Source organism: Mus pahari, chromosome 11 (assembly GCF_900095145.1).
Source record: "Mus pahari chromosome 11, PAHARI_EIJ_v1.1, whole genome shotgun sequence".
NCBI classification, from domain to species: Eukaryota; Metazoa; Chordata; class Mammalia; order Rodentia; family Muridae; genus Mus; species Mus pahari.
Genome location: NC_034600.1, coordinates 22,082,144 through 22,104,771, shown reverse-complemented (window position 1 = coordinate 22,104,771; position 22,628 = coordinate 22,082,144). Strand labels below are relative to the sequence as shown.

General features: G+C 40.7%; 1 protein-coding gene across 1 annotated transcript in view; it reads left to right on the top strand.

The window, feature by feature from the left end:
* The window catches only part of Atg10 (autophagy related 10), a 291,273-nt gene extending 273,042 nt beyond the window's left edge, over window positions 1–18,231 (top strand). The window contains exons 6-8 of the mRNA XM_021208773.2: window positions 16,729–16,826; window positions 17,416–17,531; window positions 17,861–18,231. Coding sequence (XP_021064432.1) covers window positions 16,729–16,826; window positions 17,416–17,515 — 198 coding nt within the window. The 3' untranslated portion in view covers window positions 17,516–17,531; window positions 17,861–18,231. The remainder of the gene's footprint in view (window positions 1–16,728; window positions 16,827–17,415; window positions 17,532–17,860) is intronic.
* Window positions 18,232–22,628: the final 4,397 nt, after the last annotated feature.

Sequence of the window (22,628 nt, the reverse complement as noted above, 5' to 3'; positions counted from 1 at the left end):
CTGTGCTCCCTCCCTGCTCACTACTGAGGTTGTGCTCCCTCTCTGCTCACATCTCCTGTGACTTCCCTCCCATTTTTTCCCTGTCTAGTATTTGCCATTGACTATTCTCCCTGGGAATGTTTTCTTACATCTTTGGGTCAGTTTCCTTATAAACTTGCTACCTCCAACCACCCCACTGCCAACAAGATTTGTTTATTCCTTTAATATGGAAAAAATAGTTGGGTCCTCCATTTTCCTCTGATCCCATGCTCTAGCTGAGTAAATTCTTCTGCCTTGCTCTCCCCACGTTTGGGTGTTGAGAGACACCTGGAAATCCACAGGATTATCTTCTGATAGCGCCTCCCCCAAGATATCTTTAAAAATAGGTGTTTCCACCAGCAGAGAGGATTTTAATGCAAACACTGATTGAAGCATAATAAGGCTTCCAGACAGAGACATGGGGCCCAGGCAGAGACATGGGGCCCAGGCAGAGACATGGGGCCCAGACAGAGACATGGGGCCCAGGCAGAGACATGGGGCCCAGGCAGAGACATGGGGCCCAGGCAGAGACATGGGGCCCAGGCAGAGGCATGGGGCCCAGGCAGAGACATGGGGCCCAGGCAGANGGCAGAGACATGGGGCCCAGGCAGAGACATGGGGCCCAGGCAGAGACATGGGGCCCAGGCAGAGACATGGGGCCCAGGCAGAGACATGGGGCCCAAGGAGAGACATGGGGCCCAGGCAGAGACATGGGGTCTTTTGTCTTAGTTTAAGTGTTTTAGCTTTCTTTCTGTGACACTATATAAAAATCTCATCAATATATAAAAACATCTTTCCACACCTCAGACTTTCTCATTTTCTCTGGATGAGAGCTTTGATTAGCTTTTTACAAGTTCTTCATTTGTAATTGGCTCGCTTTCTTGTTTTTGTCTTTAGCTGCTGTTTCTAATAAGTTTATGTTCTACCAGAGAATTCTTTGAAGATCATGTGGAAGCTGCTGTGCTGTGTTAGGTTATGGAATATTGCAACTTAATATGCTGTATAAAACGCAACAAGTGCAGTTAGGGTTAAATGCCCATTTCTCCTCAGTGCTGCCAGCTGGGGCGCTCCCTCAGACTTAGCAACTGCCTGACCTACTTGTGCAGCGTGACTGTTTAATTAATAGACATTTACATAAGCTCCTTGTCCCCCAGCAGGCTTTATAAGTCCTGGTGGTTATCTTCTTTCCACCCTGTGAAGTATCAGCTGTGCTGTTTCCATTTTGCATATCAAAACTCAGAGCTATTAAAATTATATACAATAAATTGATAACTAAATAAGTTTGGGAACTCAGAGAGCTCTCACATATGAATCATATGGCTTAAAGCAACAACCCATAACTTTGTAAATATGTTCAGAGTCTACTGCTCTCTTATCCATGGGTTGGAGTTGGAGCTGTCAGACTCACAGAGATGGAGCCCTTTATAGATCTATGCAGGAGTGGAAGAATCACTTTCTGGGCTCTCGGGGGCCATGAAAGGAAGATTTGTTAGTAGACAAGGTGGTATGACAGAATTATTACTGTGATGTCTGTAATTTTTAATAAAAATTCTAGGAATCCTGGTGATATCTGTGCAGCATATGGCTCTGAAAAACTGTTTCATGGTGCATTTTTTAAAAAACACCATCTAAAATATCATTGGATTTTTCTGGCCACAAGATGTCTAGGTGCAGCTAGAGCACAGTATGGCTCAGTTGACTCACCAGCCTGCAGCAGAATAAGAAACTAGCTGACCTTTCTGGTAAAGACTTTCGTGGTTTTGTTCTTTCTGGTAAAAAAGGTTTTAAAAAAGGTAAAAACCTTTCTCATGGTTTTGTTCTTCAATACTGTCTCATTGCCTGTCTGTCTACATCTTCAGTGCCAATACAGCATAGAAGTATAGACCCGGGTCACTATTCTTCCCTTCTAAAACATTCTTCCAACTGTTAAATGAAATTCTCTGTGTTCTGAACCTCATGTTTTTGTGGTGTTGATTACTTCTAGGAAATTTGTAGATAGTAAAGGGATTGTCTCAATCATTTAACAATATCTTTAACAAAAGCTTTTCAGTATTGTGTGAAAAATGGAAGTTGGTATGTCTGTCTTTTAACTATTTTGCAATAAATATGGAGTCAGCTTTGGGGCTTACAGCCTCTGGCCACATTCTGCTCTGATCCTGCATTAATACCACCTGTTCTTTGAGATCAGAACCAGGTTAAATATCAAATTTTGGGGATGTCTCCAACGCTTCTGCTCACCACCACCCCACCCTACCCAGGCCTGATCCAACCACTTCCTTCCTTCGGTCCCTGTATACTGGATTTGGATCTTTAGTTGCCAGCATCATGGTCTGCTGTGTTGTGATGTCTTCTGTATCCTTGCTTTGCGGTACCCTAACCATGTATCAGACAAGCAGGCAGCCTATTTCATGTGAATCAGGGTGCCAGTCAGCTTATGAAAATGTAAAGCCCACTGTACAGGTTAATGTTTCAACTATGAAGCATCTAAAGAGCTTTACAGAGCCCACACAACTGAAACCATGGAACAAACCTTAAATCTGTAGTGTGGAAATCATAGTTGAGGCATCTAAGATTTCAGCATGGACGTCTTACAGGAAAACAAGGGAGCTTTCTATCCATGAGACCTTAGGCCAGTACCACGTAGTTCCCCTGTGATGTACCAATGAACCCCTCTTGGCCATCAGACACATTAGACCTTCCTTGAGACACCCTTTTCATACAGATGTTGAAGTTCCCTTATAGATATATAGAAGGAGCTATGTCTAGTTCCATGCCAAAGAAAGAACCATTCTTTCTCTTGTGTCATTTAGTTCTATAGGACCTACTGATGTCTCCTCAAAAATATTCCCCTTTGTGGTGGAGGCTGCATTTGTAAGGAACAATTTGCTTTAGCACAACAGACTCTCTCTCTCTCTCTGTCTAGGCATTAGTTCTACAAATATTCATTTAGTACCTAGTGCCAAGCCTTCATGGTCATGGAAGGGACAGCATGACATGGTTCCTGCCCCTGGAACAGAGCCAGCAGGGTGTGGGTCTCCATAAGTATTGTTAGTTGATGGGCAATGAGACTTGTTTGTAGAAAGAAAGAAGGAAATAAATAAATAAATATAAATAAATACAGATATCACTTCCTTTTCCCCCTTCAGGACATATTCTCCCTGTCAGGGTTATCAGAAATGTTTCCCCCCCCCTAAGGTTAATGACTTCATAATTAGAAGTAGCACTAGCCTGGGAGGTGAGGGTGTGTCTATGTCTCAGCAAAATGGTGGAATGCTGTGACCTTCAGGACAGCCCTTAAGGCTGTGGGAAAGAACTCTAAAACATGAGTTCAAAAATATAATTTCTCAGCAATACAAAATATTTTCAGGGTCCATGATTCAAAGAAGAATAATACCCTGGACTCAAATAGTATGCAAAAGCAAAGAGCATTTTATTCTGCAGAAGTCCGGCATTTACTATGACAGAGATATCCAGGTGACTCACAGGCCCAATTTAAAGCACGTTAGGGGAATACAATATAAGACATTGACACAACAGTCAAAGAAAATGCAAAATGCAAAAAGCTCCTAACCCAAAATATCCAGGAAATATAGGACACAATGAGAAGACCAAATGTTAAGGATAATGGGTATAGAAGAGAGTGAAAATTCCCAACTTAAAGGGCCAGTAAGAAGAAAACTCCCCTAACCTAAAGAAAGAGATGCCCATGTACAAACAAGAAGCCTACAGAACTGCAAATAGATTGGGCCAGAAAAGAAATTCCTCCTGTCACATAATAATCAAAACACTAAATTGCACAAAACAAAGAAAGAATATTAAAAGCAGTGAGGAAAACAGGTCAAGTAACATAAAAAGGCAAACCTATAAGAATTANACCAGACACAGAGACAAAATTTAGAGCTAAGATGAAAGGATGGACTATCCAGAGACTACCCCATCCGGGGGTTCATCCCACCATCAGCCACCAAACCTAAATACTAATGCTCATGCCAGCAAGATTCTGCTGAAGGGACCCTGATATAGCAGCCTCTTGTGAGACTATGCCAGTGCCTGGCAAACACCGAAGTGAATGCTCATAGCCAGCTATTGGATGGAACACAGGGTCCCCAATGGAGGAGCTAGAGAAAGTACCCAAGGAGCTGAAGGGGGCTGCAACCCTGTAGGTGGAACAACAATATGAACTAACCAGTACCCCCTGAGCTTGTGTCTCTAGCTGCATATGTAGCAGAAGATGGCCTAATCGGCCATCACTGGGAATAGAGGCCCCTTGGTCTTGCAAACTTTATATGACCCAGCACAAGGGAAGGCCTGGGCCAAGTAGTGGGAGTGGGCGGGTAGGGGGGGGGGGGGGGGATTATAGGGAACTTTCAGGATAGCATTTGTAATGTAAATAAAGAAAATAATAATAATAATAATAATAAAAGAATTACACCAGACTTTCTCACCAGAGAAAGCTAGAAAATCCTGGGCAGATGTCATACAGACCTCAAGAGAACACAAATGCCAGCCCAGGCTTCTATACCCAGCAAACTCTCAATTACCATAGATAAAGAAACTGAGATATTCCATAACAAAACCAAATTTACACAATATCTTTCCACAAATCCAGCCCTACAAAGGATAATAGATGGAAAATGCCAACACAAGGAGGGAAACTACACCTTAGAAAAAGCAAGAAAGTAATCTTTCAACAAATCCAAAGGAAGATAGCCACACAAACATAAAAATAACATCAAAAATAACAGGAAGCAACAATCAGTATTCCTTAATATCTCTTAACATCAATGGACTCAATTCCCCAATAAAGACATAGAATAACAGACTGTCTCCTGAGTGGCTCTGCCATAGCCTGACAAATACAGAGGCGGATGCTAGCAGCCAACCATTGGACTGAGCAAGGTGTCCCTGATGGAGGAGTTGTGGAAGGGACTGAAGAAGCTGAGGGGGTTTGCAGCCCCATGGTGGTTGCAAGAGTGTCAAGGAGCCGGACCCCCTGGCATTCCCGGGGACTTGGCCACCAAGCAAAAAGTACACATGGAGGGACTCATGGCTCTAGCCGCATATGTGGCAGAGGATGGCCTTGTTGGACGTCAGTGGCAGGAGAGGCCCTTGGGCCTGAGGGTGTTTGATGTCCCAGTATAAGGGAATGCCAGGAGTGGCAGGAGTGGGTGGATGGAGGAGCACCCTATAGAGGCAGGTGGAGGGGGGATGGGATAGGGAGTTTCTGAAGGGCAGACCTGGAAAGGGAAAAACATTTAAAATGTAAATAAAGAAAATATCCAATTTTTTATGTATATATATAATTTTAGACCTAAAAGAAAAAGATGAAAGAGAAAAAGATCTTCAGAAAATTCTAAACATGGTCTTCATTTTGGGATGAAATCAGAATCCCTCCTGAGCACTATGCAGAAACATGTAGAAACTTCTTCAGAGGGGTACACATTTAATCATAGGCCCCAAAGAATTACCAATGTATAGTCATACTACAAATAAACAATTAAATACAGAACCCATAATGAGAATCTAAGAGAGAAGACCAGTCAAGGTAACAAGCTTTAGTATTAGATATTGAAAATATTCATTATAAAATAGAAGTATATTAACCATATTTTGAAAGAAGACTCAAAAATGGGCAAATTTCAAGGGTGTGAGAACACATACCTGTAATGCCTTCACTTAGAGCATGGAAGCAGGAAGAGCAGGAGATGAAGGTTGTCCTTGGCTGAATAATGCATTTAAGGGCAGCATAGGTCACCAGAGACCCCATCTCAAAACAAAATGAAGCTGGAAATGAAGACACATGTCCTTGATCCCTGCACCTGGAAGGCTGAGTCAGGTGAACTCTGTGAGTCTTAATACCAGCTTAGTCTATACTGTGAGTACTAGGCCAGTTGGAACTGCATAGAGAAACAAAGTAAAAAATAATAGATAATAATAATAATAATAATAACAACAGCAACAACTAATGCAAAATTAAGGAAAACCAAATAGATCATTTAGAAAGTAAAGTGTCATTAGAAAACCTAGATTAAAATGCAAATAAATATAGTTAAAGGGAATATTAATGTGCTAGAAGATGAATTTGAAGAACTGTGCATGTTATAGTAAAAGTGAGATGAAGTGGTAAATTTGCTAACAGGTTAAGAGTTAAAAAGAAAAAGAATTATCACTAATTTTGAATCATAAAAAAGTTCTTGTATGTGGAAAAAGGAGTTAAAAAGAATAGGAGAGAGCTGACATATGTAATAGAATTTTCGGAAGGGTAAAGGAGAGGCAGTACCCAGGAGGCTGATTCCAAGAATTTCTCGGAATCGATGAAGCGGCCTCCCTGTTTGTGTTGGGAAGCTCAGTGAATCTCAAGCAGTATAAATGAAGGGAAATCCATAGCCAATCACTTCACAGTGAAATGCCAGGAGGAAAGAGGAAGCCTTAAAAAAGGGATGCCAATTAACTTTTAATTACAAAAACCTGGAAGCTCGAAAGTGAGGCGATGTAACTCAAGTCCTGATAGATAGATCTGTAATCTAGAATCATTTTACCTACAACTTAGTTTTTTCAGAAATGAGGGCAAGGATGACGTCCAAGGATGGGACTGTCTATTACCTGCAAGCACTCACTAACTCACACTCCTGAAAGATGTAAGGGATAAAGAAAAGGGTCTCCAGAGGCAGAGTCAGGAGAATCAGGGCAAGGCCAGCCTCCAGCTTGAGGCCACTCCGGGTCACTCTGGGCTACATTAGACCCTGTCTCAGCAACAAAAATTTTTTTTAAATCCTATCTGTAAATGAATGTTAAGATACACAAAAAGGTAAATGAATAAAATGTGAATAACTCACCAGGAACATGCAATTATAAAATACTAATAACATCTATGGATCTGAGCAGCAGCAAAAATAACTGAACTATGGGGGTCAGCACATCAGCAAGGAGAGCAGAGAGGGACAAACATCCTATAATACTTCAAATGCTCGGGAAAGAGGAGACTATTTAGAGGATAGCTTTAAAATTAAATACACATGTAATGTTCAACGTAAATAAAAGAGAAAGAGCAATGTGAAAAGATTTTTCCCCTGTGGCTGGAGAGATGGCTCAGTAATTAAAAATGCATACGGCCCTTGTAGAGGACCTGAGTTCTAATCCCAGCACCTATTTGCTGGTACAGCGGCTTCTGTACCTGGAGATTTGGCACCCTCTTCTGGCTTCCACAGACACTTGCACCCATAATATATAGTATATAACATATACATATATATATATATATATGTATATACATATATATATGTATATGTATACGTATATGTATATATATGTATGTATATGTTATATACATGTGCACATACATAATTAAAAATAATTACATGTGAATTTACCTCTCAAACCAATCTAAAATGAGTAACACAGAAAGAGATCCTGGCAGTTTTGATGTTCTTTCATTTCTGAAAAAGGTGTGTTAAACAAACCAAGTATCAGAGTTTAGATGGTTTTTCCCCTTTGATCCCAACATGTAATTCCTAAGTGAACTAAGGACTGCTTTCATCTCTGAATCTGGCTGTCTACACAGAAGGCAGAAAGTGCAGACATTATCTCCTGAAGGGATCCATTAAAAGAACTGTCCGTTGCAGAAAAGTACCTTTTGAAAAGTATTGTCCTGATTGTCTTCACCAACCACACACCAGAGTGTTTGAACCCCTCTCCTCTACTGTGCTGGGTGGCTCACATATAACGTGACACAGCAAAAGTCATCTGAGAGGAGGGAACCTTAGTCAATAAATGCCTCCGTAAGATCTGGCTGTAGGCAAACCTGTAGGACATTTTTTAAATTAGTGATTAACGTGGGTGGGCCCAGCCCATTTGTTGGTGGTGCCACATCCTCATAACCATAATAACTTGTATTATAACTTGTATTATTTATCTTAGCCATTCTGACAGGTGTAAGATGGAATCTCAAAGTAGTTTTGATTTTCATTTCCCTGATGGCAGAGGATGTTGAACAGATTTTTACATGTCTCTCAGCCATTTGAGATTCCTCTATTAAGAATTATCTGTTTAGATTTGGTCCCCATTTTTAATCGGTTATTTGATTTCTTTTTATGTCTAGATTATTGTGTTCTTTATATATTTTGGGTTTTAGTCCTCTATCAAATGTGGAGCTGCTAAAAATCTTTTTCCATTCTGTGGGCTGCTGTGTTGTCCTCTTTGCCTTACAGAAGCTTTTCAGTTTCAAGAGGTCCCATTTATAAAGTGTTGATCTTAGTGCCTGTGCTATCAGTGTTCTCTTCAGAAACTGTCTCCTATGCCAGTGCACTCAAGGCAGTTCTCCACTTTCACGTCTATTAGGTCTTCAATTTGATTCCACTATTCAATGTGTCTGTTTTAATGTCAATACCATATGATTTTTACTACTGTTATTAATTGATATTGGCTATAGGATTGCTATAAATGGCTTTCATTATGTTAGGTATATAAGGCTCCTATATCCCTCCTCTCTCCAGGACTTTTATCATGAAAGTGTGCTGGATTTTGTCAAAGACCTTGTGAAGACAGGGGTTGTGATACTTCCAGCTGTTCGTTTATTATTCAGATTTGTTTTAGCTATCCTGGATTTTGGTTTTCCTTATGAAGTTCAGATTTGTCATTTCAAGGTCTGTAAAGAATTGTTTAAATTGTGATTACATTAAATCTGTAAATTGCTTTTAATAGGATGGTCCTTTTTTTTTTACTATTTTAATATTAAAATAAAATATTTAATAAAAATGTAATCCTAAAATAAAAAGATCTTTCCATGCTCTGATATCTTCTTTAGTGTTTTTCTTGAAGTTTACTTAGAATATTTGACATTATTTGAGACTACTATGAAAGGTGTTGTTCTGCTGATTTCTTTTTCAGTCCATTTTTCATTTGTGTATAGGAGAGTTGCTGATGTTTTTATTTGAGTTAATCTTGTATTCAGCTACTCTACTGAAAGTGTTTATCATCTGTAGGAGTTCCCCAGTGGAATTTTTAGGATCAGTTAATGTATACTGTCATTTCATCTGCAAATAACTATACTTTGACTTCTTCCTTTTCAATTTGTATCCTTTTGATTTCTCTCAGTTGTCTTATTGCTCTAGCTAAAACTTCAAATAATATATTAAATAGGTATGGAGAAAGTGGACAACCTTGTCTTGTTCCTAATTTTAGTGAAATTTCTTTGAGTTTCTCTCCATTTAATTTGATATTGGCTATAGGCTTTGTCTTAGTCGGGGTTTCTTTTTTTTTTTTTTTTTGGTTTTTCGAGACAGGTGTTCCCTGTATTGCCCTGCCCTGGCTGTCCTGGAACTCACTTTGTAGACCAGGCTGGCCTCAAACTCAGAATTCCACCTGCCTCTGCCTCCAGAGTGCTGGGATTAAAGGCGTACACCACCATGCCCGGCTCTTAGGGTTTCTATTCCTGCACAAACATCATGACCAAGAAACAAGTTGGGGGGAAAGGGTTTATTCAGCTTACACTTTCCACCAAAGGAAGTCAGGACTGGAACTCAAGCAGGTCAGAAAGCAGGAGCTGATGCAGAGGCCATGGAGAGATGTTTCTTACTGGCTTGTTTCCTCTGGCTTGCTCAGCTTGTTTTCTTACAGAACCCAAGACTACCAGCCCAGAGATGGTGCCACCCACAAGGGGCCCTCCAGTCTTGATCACTAATTGAGAAAATGCCCACAGCTGGACATTATGGAGGCACTTCCCCAACTGAAACTCCTTTCTCTGTGATACCTCCAGCCTGTGTCAAGTTGACACACAAAACCAGCCAGTACAGGCTTGCTGTGAATTGCTTTCATTGTGTTAGGTATCTAAGGTATATCCCTTATATCCCTAATCTTTCCAGGACTTTTATCTTGAAGGGCTGCTGGATTTTGTCAAAGGCCTTGTCTAATGAGATGATCATGTAATTTCTTTAAGTTTGTTTATATGGTGGTTACATTTACAGAACTTCTTATATTAAATCCCTGCCTCTCTGAGATGAAGTCTACTTGATTATGTTGGATTATCTTTTTTGATGTGTTCTTGGGTTCAGTTTGCCAGTATTTTATTGAGTATTTTTGCACCCATGTTCATAAGGGAAATTGACCAGTGCTTCGCTTTTTGTTGATTCTCTATGTGATTTGGGAATCGGGGTATATGTGGCCTCATAAAATGAAATGGACAATATGCCTTCTGTTTTGTGAAATAATTTGAGTTGTATTGACATTAACTGTTATTTGAAAGTCTGATAGAATTCTGCCCTAAATCAATCTTTTCATGATCTCTTTTTGGTTGGGAGATTTTTAATGACTGATTCTATTTCCTTAGCTGACATAGGCCTATTTAAATTGTTTTTCTAATCTTGATTTTACTTAGGTAAGAGAAAATTATCCATTTCTCATAGATTTTCCAACTTAGTGAAGTACAGGTTTTTAAAATATGTCCTTATAATTCTCTGGATTTCCTTGGTGTCTGTTATGTTTCCCATTTCATTTTTGATTTTGTACATTTGGATATTCTCTCTGTGAATAAGGATTTGTCTATCTTGTTGATTTTTCTCAAAGAAACAACCCTTTGTTTCATTGATTCTTAGCGTTCTCTTTGCTTTGATTTTACTGATTTTAGCTTTCAGTTTGATTATTTCTTGCCATCTACTTTGGTATGCTTAACTTCTTTTTGTTCTAGAGCATCTGGGTATGCTAAGTTGCTAGCATGAGATCTCTCCAATGTTTTTGTAAGCTCTTAATGCTATAAACTTCCTTCTTAGCCTTCTTTCATTCTGTCTCATAAGTTTGGATCTTCTATGTGTTAATTTTTATTGAATTCTACAAAGAATTTGATGTCTTGCTTTATTTCTGTCTTTGCCTCTGTTTGACTCAGTAGAGGGGTGTTCAGTTTCTATGGAATTGTAAGCTTTCTCTTGTTGATATCCAGATTTAATGTCTGACAGTTATTTCTGTCTTTTTCTATCTGTTGAGACTTCTTTTGCTTCAGAGTATATGGCCAGTTTTGGAGAAAATTTCATGAGATGCTAAGAGGAAGTTATAATCTTTTGTGTTTGGGTGAAATGTTCTCTAAATATCTGTTTGGTCCATTTGGTTTATAATGTCTGTAGTTCTCTGTTTTAGTTTTTGTCTGGATGACCTGTCCATTGGTGAGAGTTGGGTATTGAAGTCTCCCAAAATTAGTGTGTGGAGGCCAATATGTGATTTTAACTGTAATAGTGTTTCTTTTTATAAACTAGGTTACCCTTTTGTTTGGTACATAGATGTTAAGAATTAAAATATCCCCTTGGGGAGTTTTTTCTTTGTTGAGTATGTAGTGTCCTTCACCATCTCTTTTTATTGGTTTTGGTTTCAAGTCTCTTTAAAAAAAAAAAAAAAAAAAAAAAAAAAGAATGGCTATCCCAGCTTTCTGCTTTGTTCCAGTTGCTTGGAATATCTTTTTCCAACCCTTTGCCCTGAGGCAATGTCTATCCTTGATGTTGAGGTGTGTTTCTTGTATGCAGCAGAAAGATGGATCCTGTTTTCACATCCATCCTATTAGTCAGTGTCTTTTTATTCAGGAATTGAGACCACTGATGTTGATAGATATCAATGACCAATGATTGTTGATTCTTGTTGTTTGCTCTTGGTGGTGGTGGTGGTGGTGGTGGTGGTGTGCTTCCCTTCTTTTAGTTTACTGGTGTGAGATTATTTATTTCTTGTATTTCCAAGGGTATAGCTCTTTGAGTTAGAGTTTTTCTTATAGTGCCTTCTGTAGAGCTGAATTTATAGATAGATATTGTTTACATGGGATATCTTGTGGTTTCCATCTATATGATTGAAAGCTTTGTTGGGTATAGTAATCTAGACTGGCATCTGTGGTCTCTTAAAGTCTATAGCACATCTGCCCAGACCCTTCTGACTTTTAAAGTCTCCATTGAGAAGTCAGGTGTGATTCTAATATTTCTGCCTTCTTCTATGCCTACTATTCTTAGCTTTGGCCTTTTCTTCCTGTCCCAGATTTCCTGACTATTTTGTGTCAAGGGGTTTTGGGGTTTAACATTTTCTTTGAATGATGTATTAGTTTTTTTCTATCATATCTTTAATGCCTGAGATTCTCTCTACCATCTCTTGTATTCTGTTGATGAAGCTTTCCTTTGTAGTTGTAGTTCTTGTTTAAATGTTTAAGATTTTCTTGGTTTTGGACTCAGCAATTTGTGATATGTCTGTTGTTACATCTGTCACCAAAGTGTATGAATTTTCAGCTAATCTCTTTTTGAATATTTAGTGTACTCCTTTCCCCTCTCTTCATATTCATATATATATGTTGCTGCAATTGAGGTGTGTGGGACTCATTTTCTACAATTTTTCTCCTCTTTTTCAAAATGATTATTTCTTTTAACATGTCTTCAAATCCACTGATTCTTTCACCTGTGGTCTCATATCCATTGATGAACTTTCCTAGTACATCTCTGCCTGGCATTGCATAGTGAGTTCAGCATTTCTGTAGGCCTCCTCCCAAGCTTTCTTTCCCTTTAATGACACCACTGTTTGCAGAGTCATTGCCATCACTTTCCTCTTTAATTCTGTAAACATATTTTAAATCTGTGGACATAGCTGTATAGCTGGTTCGAATTCTTTGCAAATCCAATTAGTTGGCCCATTGAGAGTTCATATATGTTTCTAAATGGATTACTGTATGTGGTTTCTTCGTGTGTGTCATAAATTTCTTTGAAAACTGGATACTTTGTACAACATATTAGAGCAATCCCAGATTCTGAGAGCTTCCTCTGTGGGCCGGTTTTTTGCTATTGGTTCTCTTATTTCTGTTTGGTTTACACTATCTTCAGAATTAGTCTATGAGTATAGCCACTGATGTGTCCTTTAAATTCTGTTTTTGTTGTTGGTTTTGGTCGGTTTTGAGACAAAGTCTTACTGTGCTACTCAGGCTGGTGGGCCTCATGATCCTCCTGCCCCAGTATCCCAAAATGGTGAAATTATACTCGTAGTCTATCCCTGTGTCTGCCTTCTTATTTTCATTTAAAACAGTTTTGCCTGCCTTCCTCAGAGTAACACAGCTATGTCTAGTCTACAGGTTGACAGAGGTTGTGTTCAACACATGGAGCTCATAGCCTCTAACATACAGCCTCCCTTTTTGCCCCTGGTTAATATATGGGTGAAGTACCCTCAAACTTAAGATCCTATTCAAGTCAGTCTTGGCTTTCATTTCCTGGCAGGCCTTGTGTCCTTCCGTCAACCAGAGATGCTTGCAGAGCTCCCCTCCCCTTCCCTCCTGTAACTGCCTCCACGTCAGGATCTGAGTTACAGCTTTTGGCTTACCAGCTGCTTGCCTCCTCTGGAACTGCAGCCTCTGGCCCCAGAGCTGGAGAGCTCCTTCTTTAGATCTGGTTCTGTGGCTGGTTTGACAGTGCCTCTCAACAGTAGCCAGGATCATCCCAGCCCCCCCCACCCCCACCCCCTGCTTCTTGTGAGGGGAGCCAGGGTCTGGTTACAAGGGATACGAAGTTTCCTAAGCAAGAAAGCTGTAAGATTTCCTCTGTTTCTAATTTGAAATCCTCGAGCTTATCATAAACTATACTTCTCAAAAATGTTTGTCTTTGGTTGTTGATTCCTTGTCCCTGGAAATAGTTTGCAGGGAACTGATGTTTGGCAGGTTTTTTGCAGGTTTGTACTTTGAGAGGAGAAGAGTTGCCGACCCATTTTCTCCCAGTTGAGGGTCTGCTCCCCTCCACTGTTATTTCTTTTCTCTTTTTGTCATATTTTTATTAATTCTTTAAGAATTTCATAGATGAGGCAGGTGTTGGGGTGCACACCTTTAGTTCCAGCACTTGGGAGTAGAGGGGGGTGAATCTCTTGAGTTCGAGGTCAGCCTCGTCTACACAGTGAGTTCCAGGACAGCCAGGGCTACACAGATAAAATCTGTCTTGAAAAAACCAAGCAAACAAAAAGAATTTCATAAGTGTATTTTCAGCATCATTACTCCCCAGCTCTCCCCTTATCCCATCCTTTCTCATCCATCTTTGAGATTTCTTCTTCCTCTTCCCCTTCTTCCTCTTCCTCCTCTTCTGCTTCTTCTGAGACTTCCCATTGTTTATATTTATGTTCATAAATTGGCAGAAGAGTGATCTGTAGCTTATGTGTAATCGTTCCCCATAGAGACTATAGAATGACACCATAGGAGATTTCAGTTATAGAAACAGCCCTGTACATTGAGAGACGAGAAGGGGAAGGGAAGAGAGAAGTCAGAGGAGAAACAGTGCAGATCATTCCTTCTCACGCACTGCATCGTGCTCATGGAACATGTGCCCACTGACACAGGGAGGGAGGTAGCATGCTGAAGCAATTAGCACACTAACCAAATTTAAGGTGAAATATACAAATGACTTTGGTTCCTTGACTACTAACAAAGAGGTAAGGGGGGGAAAAAAGCCTTGTTCTGACTGTCAAGTTACTGGTCTTCCTGTACATCACTGAAGAAAAGTTAAAATAACTATAAGCCAAATAGAAACACTGGCTAACTGAGACAGAGCCAAGGAAATTTAGCTAATTTATATTGTGTGAATGGCATGTGTGTCCCATTGTACTCAATAGTAAATCAGTGAATAACTCCTGTAAAAGTATCTGTCATTCACCTGATATAATTGTCATCTCGGAGGCTCACTGCCTCCATCTGCTAGCCTAGGCCTAGTCCTGGAAGCTTCTAGTCTCCATACAATCTTATCTAGGCCTAGAATGTTTTCAGCCTCTGAGATTTACTTCTGAATAAGCAAGCTCACCCTTGTTCTTTCTGAACTCTGGCTGGCTTATGCAACTAAACTGTCCTGGCTCAACGCCCACGCCAACCTCACTGATTCAATAGAGCTTCTCTCTTGGCCACTGAATGAGTTGATCTGCTTGGCTTCATACTAACTTTGGCAATCTGTTCTAATCTTTTAGCTCCTTTCAATTCTCTGGTTCATTCTGTCTTCACCTGTGTCTAGCTTGTTGTCTCTGTAACCTGTCTCTCTATTACCGTCCTGGTAAAACTGCCCTTTCTCTCTGTGTACTGCTCCCTCAAGTGGCTTCCCTTTCCTCTCTCTTCTCCTAAGAGCTGGGCAGATCCTATTCTGTCAGAGCTTTCTATGATTCATCATTTTGTCTGCCACTTAATTAGATGTCACTTTCAAACAGGGGTGCTTCTTTCTAAAAACTAACTTTACTTTCATTATTTGGGATTAAAGGTATGTACTGAGGTCATGTCTGTATTCCTACCAGAGGGAGTAAAGGTGTGAGCTAAGGGCTGAGCCACACCACAACTAGAAACACTGTTTTTTTTTTGTTGTTGTTGTTGTCATTTTGTTTTTTTAGCTTTGTCGTGTTTGGATTATAATTATATTTCAAAGTAGAAAGTCAACCTTAATGTTAATCAGTGACTTGGAATCTAAGTTAGATAGATGTTTACCTTGAAAGAGCAGAGCTGGTGATGTGGCTTAGTGGCATTCTATTGCTGTGAAGAAGCACCACAACCACAGAAACTCTTATAAAAGAAAGCATTTAACTGGGGACTTGCTTACAGTTTCAGATGTTTGGTCTGTTATCGTCATGGTGGGGAGCATGGTGGTACGTACGCATGAAAGAGATGAGATCCCGCATGATCCCCAGGCTGAAAGAGAACCTGTGCCTGTCATGAGCTTTGAAACCTCAGACGCACACTTTCTCCAACAAGGCCTTGCCTCATAATCCTTCTTTTTTAAAAAAAAAAAAAAGATTTATTCATTTACCTTATTCATATGAGTACATTGTTGCTGTCCTCAGACACACCAGAAGAGGGCGTTGGATCCCATTACAGATGATTGTGAGCCACCATGTGGTTGCTTGGAATTGAACTCAGGACCTCTGGAAGAACAGTTGGTGCTCTTAACTGCTGAGCCATCTCTCTAGTCCTCATTATCCTTCTTAAGCAGTGCTGTTCTATGATAGTTAAGCATTCAAATATAGGAACCTGTACTGGCTAGTTTTGTGTCAGCTTGATACAGGATGGAGTTATCACAGAGAAAGGAGCTTCAGTTGGGGAAATGCCTCCATGAGATCCAGCTGCAAGGCATTTTCTCAATTAGTGATCAAGTTGGGAGAGAGCTCATTGTGGGTGGTGCTGTCTCTGAGCTGGTAGTCCTGGGTTCTATAAGAGAGCAGGCTGAGCAAGCCCTGGAAGCAAGGCAGTAAAGAACATCCCTCCATGGCCTCTGCATCAGCTCCTGCTTCCTGACCTGCTTGAGTTCCAGTCCTGACTTCCTTTGGTGATGAACAGCAGTATGGAGGTGTAAGCTGAATAAACCCTTTCCTCCCCAACTGCTTCTTGGTCATGATGTTTGTGTAGGAATAGAAACCCTGACTAAGACAGGAGCCTAAGGGACCCATTCTCAGTCACACCACCACAGTGGGTAAGCACACTTACAACCAAGCTGGATGGCATAAGGTCAAGCCCCAGGACCCACATGGTAAAAGGAGAGGAATGAGTCCTGCAAGTTGTCCTCAGAGCTCCACATGTGTACATATGTGCACGTGCTTGTATGCAAACACACATATGCATGCACACACACATGCATGCACACACATGTACATGGTTTGGGGGAAAGAGAGAAATGGTGTACATATTTTAAATGATAAAAAGGAAACCAGATTATTTAATGTTTTTCAAGTAGTTCACAGTGACAGTTTGGATTTTTACAGGAACATCCAATACTTGGGCAACCATTTTTTGTTCTACATCCCTGCAAGACAAATGAATTCATGACTGCTGTGCTAAAGAATTCACAGAAAATCAATAGGTAAGAAGCACCATCAAGACTCATGGTACTCTCCTCTGATTTTAAAAGTGTAAATCTTTTCATCTGACTCTAAAAGCCAGGCTAAAATAAGAAATATTCTTTCTAATAATAATGGTAAACACATCGATTTTGTCTGTGTGCTAGGTGTTCTGGGTTTAGATATATGAACACCCTGGGCTTTTTTAACATCCCAGTAACTTTTACTTAATTTTCAGAGAAGAATGCTAAAGCACAGAGGAGTTAAGCAACTCTATCAAAGTCATGCAGCTAGTTTGGGGTAGGGCTGGGATTTGAATACAGGCAGCACCAGGATTTTAACTACTGTCTCAACAAATGTTATAAATTCAAATGGAAATTTGGGGGCATTGTGAGGAATCAGAGGCCCCAGTTCTGTTTTCCATTTTAACTACTGTGGTGAGAGATCTTCACATACCCTCGGATCACAAATCCAACTTACACCACCTCATGGCTGGCATCCAGACAAGCCCCAGGGAAAGGCCTCATTTCTCTTCCTTTTGGCCACTCACAGGCTTGCCATCAGAAACTATGATGGAGCAATTGTATTACATATACCTTACTTGTTTCCTAGAAATGTCAACTATATCACATCATGGCTGAGCATCGTGGGGCCAGTGGTTGGTCTGAATTTACCTCTGAGCTATGCTAAAGCAACATCACAACCGGAGTGATTTGTTAACAAGCAAGGTAAAGTGAAAAGCCTGGGTTTCATTCTTTGTTGTTAGAAAGATGATGGTGTCTCTCTTACCCTTAGCAACACCTCGGGTCTGGGGTCAGTTTGCATTGTCTTTATTAGGCTGGGCCCTAGCTTGTTCACTTGTGTTCCAACAGTGACCTATCCAGTTATCTGGGAAGGGTGTTGTTGTTGTTGTTGTTGTTGTTGTTGTTGTTACAGAGAGCATCCCCACACCTGCTGGAGTGGGTGGTTTTATTTTATGGCCACTATTCTTGAAATAAGACTTTACTGCTTTTTTTTTTTTTAATTCTCTTTGCTTTTGTTTTCTCCTTATTCTCAGATCCACTGATCCTAGAAACTGCAGCATGAAGATTGCAGGATTTGATGTGGATTTCTTTCCTCGGAAAGAAGACATCTGCAGAAACCTGTTTGGAATAGTGGTTGTGTGGAAAGAACATGTCACACATTCAGATCACTATAAATAACAAGAATGAACCTAGTTCGGTGATGATGTCATTTCTGTCGTCATCAGGGCTTGCATGGGTCGTTTTTGCCTAGGCACAGTTCTCCTGTTGGGGAGATGGATGGGGAAGTGTATTTGTGTGCTCACTTTAGTGTACAATGAATGAAAATTAAAATGTAGAACTTTCCTGTTTCTGAAAATTAATGTAATAAATATGATGCATCTTAAATTATTCTCCCACAGTCAAATTCAGGAGCAATGGATTATTTCTCTATCCCTCACCAAAAAAAAAAAAAAAAAAAAAAATTTTTTTAAAAAAAAAAAAAAAAAAAAAAAAAAAATTTTTTGTGTGCCCCGTTTCCTCCCCCCGCCCCTCTCTTCCCCCCCCTTTTTTTTCCCCCCCCAAAAAAAAAAAAAAAAAAAAAAAAAAGTAAAAAAAAAAATTGATGGGAAACAAAAAATTTGTTTTTTTTTTTTCCCCCCCCAAAAAAAAAAAAAAAAAAAAAAAAAAAAAGTGTGTGTGTGTGTGTGTGTGTGTGTGTGTGGTATGTATGTTAATACACACATAAAAAATTAGATGCAGAATAAAGAATAGCTGATCATTTTAATATAGTAATGTGTTTTACAAACCAAGTATGGCATGGTAACTACAGGTTTTTTAAATAGCTATAGAAAACATTTAAGCATTACAAATGCTTTTTCTTTTTTTTGATAAAAATAACACAATCATTTTCCTTCTTCCTGTGAGACCCACGACTGCTCTGTTGGATTACTGCAGGCTTCTCTTCATAGCCCTACACTGTTCTGTGTAATATGGATTCCCATAGTAACAAGCTATCTCATGAAGTCATTAACACACAATTATTGAAAAGTGTATACAAATACTAATTAAATATTCACCTGCTGCATAATTGACTACTGCTAATCTATCCCATAATATGTTTCATAGCCAGCAAGGCATCAAGACAAAACCTACCTGGAGGAATAACAGGTTGCTTGATTTTAGATTTTTGTTTTCTAGAAGATGAAAGTAAGCGAAAAATACAATTTTTATAGTTCCGTCCATGAAGTTTGCCCTGCAGAATCACCTGAGGATGGCGTATACCTACAAATGCCAGAGCCACCTTCTGGAACATCCTGCCTGGGGTGACCTTGGCAACTATACTCCTTGGAAAACCTCAGCTTTGGATTAACCTTTATGATAGCATTGGTTTATGTTCCATTAGTCCCTGCAAGCCTTGTTGGTCTCTAAATGATAGACTTGCTTCCTGGTGTTTGTCAACACGGGGTTCCATCCTAACCTGATAAACTCACTGCCGGCTGATAATACTGTAAGCTGAAGATGTGTTTAATAAATCTGACCTATTGACCGTCGTAGTCTAGCTAACCCATCTTATTTTTTATTTTATACTTTTGTCTGTATATGAGCATAGGATAGGGCACTTGCCACGGAGCACTTGTGGAGATGGAGGAACAGCTTGTGAGACTGGATACTCTCCTTCCCTTCTGTGTCCTACGGATCAGACTCGGCCATCAGGCTTGGCCTTAGGTATTACCCTCTGAGCTACCTCACTCATTAAAGCATTAACTGGCTTTAAATATACGCAGAACACGTGCATTAGCCTGCATTTAGGCAAAACTACCTAATAAAAAGCCTATTGTATAATAAAAGTGCTGAATGTCCCACATGTACAGGCATCTAGCATTTTGGAAGTGTTAAGAGATGTGAACACACAAAACACAATATCCACAGAAGCATGATAACAAACATAATACTGTAGAGCACTGCTTTTATTGAAAACAAGAACACCTCCCCCCCCCCCAAAAAAAAAAAGAGAAAAAAATCTAAAAGGATACCATTGAGTTTGTTTTATGTCGGCCAGATACTCTTGTACATTGGGGTCTACCCAGACCTGTAGTTAATATGCCTACTGAGACTCCATTGGAGAAAACTGATTCCCCTTTGCCAGTGGGTATCGGTTGCAGACAGGTTCTTACTTAGAGGTGGGATCCTGTGTTCACTTCCTCCTCCCAATACTGGAACCTCGTCTGGCTTGTACCTGTGCAGGCCCTGTGCATACTGTCACAGTCTCTAAGTTCGTCCATGCAACTGTCCTGTTGTGTGCAGAAGACACTCTTTCCCTGAAGTTACCCATCTCTGGCTCTCACAATTTCCCTCTTCCTCTCCTCCTCCTCTTCCTTCTCTTTTTCCTCCCCCTTACCCTCCTCTTCCCCCTCCCCACCTCCCCCTCCTCCTCCTCCTCCTCCTCTTCTGCACAGCTCCCTGAGCCTTTAGGGGAGAAGTTCAATGAAGGATCTCATTTAGGGTTAAGGACTCCAAAATCTCACACTCTCTGCAGTGTCAAAAGCTTTGGTTCTTTAGTTTCATGATCTCATCAGCTCGCTGTCCATGCCTACTGTCACAAGAAAATACTGCAAATCACAGACTCAGAAAAGGATCAAAAATCAAAGCATGGTTTCTACTGCTTGTGTATCACTCTCACACCATCACAAAGGAAAAAAAAAATGCTTGCACTGCTGTAAGTTGGTTTAAATGAAAAGTGGTCCCTACAGCTCATATGTTTGAATTCTCGTTCCCTAGTTGGTAAACTGTTTAGGAAGGATTAGAAGGTGTGGCCTTCTTGGAGGAGGTATGTGACTGGAGATAGGTGGGCAACCAACCTTGTTTACAAAAGTTGAAACACATGTCTTGCATGAACAGCCACCAGAATCCCACAAAGTTATCTGTCCTTAGGCAAGTGGCTGTTACAGGTTTGTCTGCCCTTGGACAATTAGGACTTGAAGGTTAGAGGCAATTGTGTTTTAGAGATTTCTCCAGCACAGTGAGTAAGACGTAGAACATAACGTTAGCACTCGTAAATCCTGTGTTAAGGAGATAAATGGGTTGATAAAACTGAAAGAACACTGGTGCTAAAAGGAGTGATGACCTGAAGACCCTACCCAGCTAAATTTCCAACTTGTGAAAAGGAACTAAAGCAAGCTTAGGTCTTGAGCCTTTAACCTCAAAGAGGCAGGAGGATTTCTGAGTTTGAGCTCAGCCTGGTCTGCAGATTAAATCCCAGGACAATCAAGTTGACACAGTGGTGGAGACCTGCAAAACAAAGCTGGTGAAAAGATATCTGAACCGGTGGGGCATGTTCCAGCCTGAGCTGACAGCAGAACCCGCGGGGCATGGTCCAGCCTGAGCTGACAGCAGAACTTGGCAGCTTCACCCACATGGCTCTGGCTTCAGAGTCAAAGATACAAGAAAGGGGTTATGGGATCTTCCTCTGTGTCTAGGAAAAAACTGCTGCGGCCAGACATGTGGCATGGGTGTCCCTACATGGAGACCCAGAGAGGCTCTTTCATGACGCTGTGATGGTGAAACCTGGGTTGCCTTGGAGACCACAAGATACTGGAGATGCCAGAGTCTTAGGATACCTGCCTGGGAAAGCTGCTAACAAGGAGTGGAACCAGCCCAAGAGAAAGAAATGTGCTGCCTCCAACAAAACTGAAAGGAGTTGGAGACCCAAAGAGAGTTTTGATATCAGACATGGCGATACAGAGTTTGAGCTTGCTTTGTTCAGTATTTCCTTATTATGTCCCTTTCCTCCTTTAGAAACAGTAATATATATCCTGTGCCATTATATATTGGAACTATGTGATCTGCTTTTTTATTTTGGTTTTGTAGGGGATTATAATTCAGAGATGGCCAAGAGTATCAGAAGAGACATTGGACTTTTGAACAGGGTTGGCACTTTGGACTGAATGTTTTTTCCCTTATGATATGCCTGTGTGTCTATGGGGTCAGAGAGAGGAATGTGGTGGTTTAAATGAAAGCTGCCCCCAGAGGCGCACAGGGAATGCATTATTTGGAAGGATCGGGATGTGTTCCTTTGTTGCACTGGCATGACCTAACTAAGACAGTGTTTCCTCACAGCCACAGGACACCACCTAAGATCACAGGTCAGCTCTCTGTCCCCTCTACTCTCCCTTGCATCTATCTACCTGCTTCCCTGCTTTCTGCTAGACATTTAGTCAAGTGCAGCTGATAGTTCTTGAGCAATGAATCAAAATAAACCTTTCCCTTATAAATTAATCCCAGCTGTCTTGTCACAGCAAGAAACACTGCCCACTATGGGCAGGGGTGTCTCCTTGCAAGTGGGTGATGGTGCTCTGGGAAAGTACCCAGGCTACCTCTGCAGAGTAAGGACTGACCTCTCAGAGCAAGTAGAAGTAGAAAGGGGTTAAACTGGGAGAAACACTGATCTGCACATAGCCCTGCTAGGACCAGAGCTTGTGCTGGCTGGGCACTTTCTGTTTACCACTTAGCATCTTTGCAGCTTCTGCAAGGGAGTTTTCCCTTCACCCTCCCTAATATGAACAAAGATTTCTCAGCAAATCATTTCCCAAGCCTGTGTTCTTGGGTGTGTGTGTGTGTGTGTGTGTGTGTGCACGCACGCGCGCACGTGCACGCGTGTGTGTGCTGAATAATGTATTTACCTGGAAAAACTAGTTATCCTTTACTAACAAGCTCTGGGATGTTAACCTACCAGCTCAGGACTTCTTTAGGCTTTGTATGGGGTTTTCTCTCTCTCTCTCTCTCTCTCTCTCTCTCTCTCTCTCTCTCTCTCTCTCTCTCTCT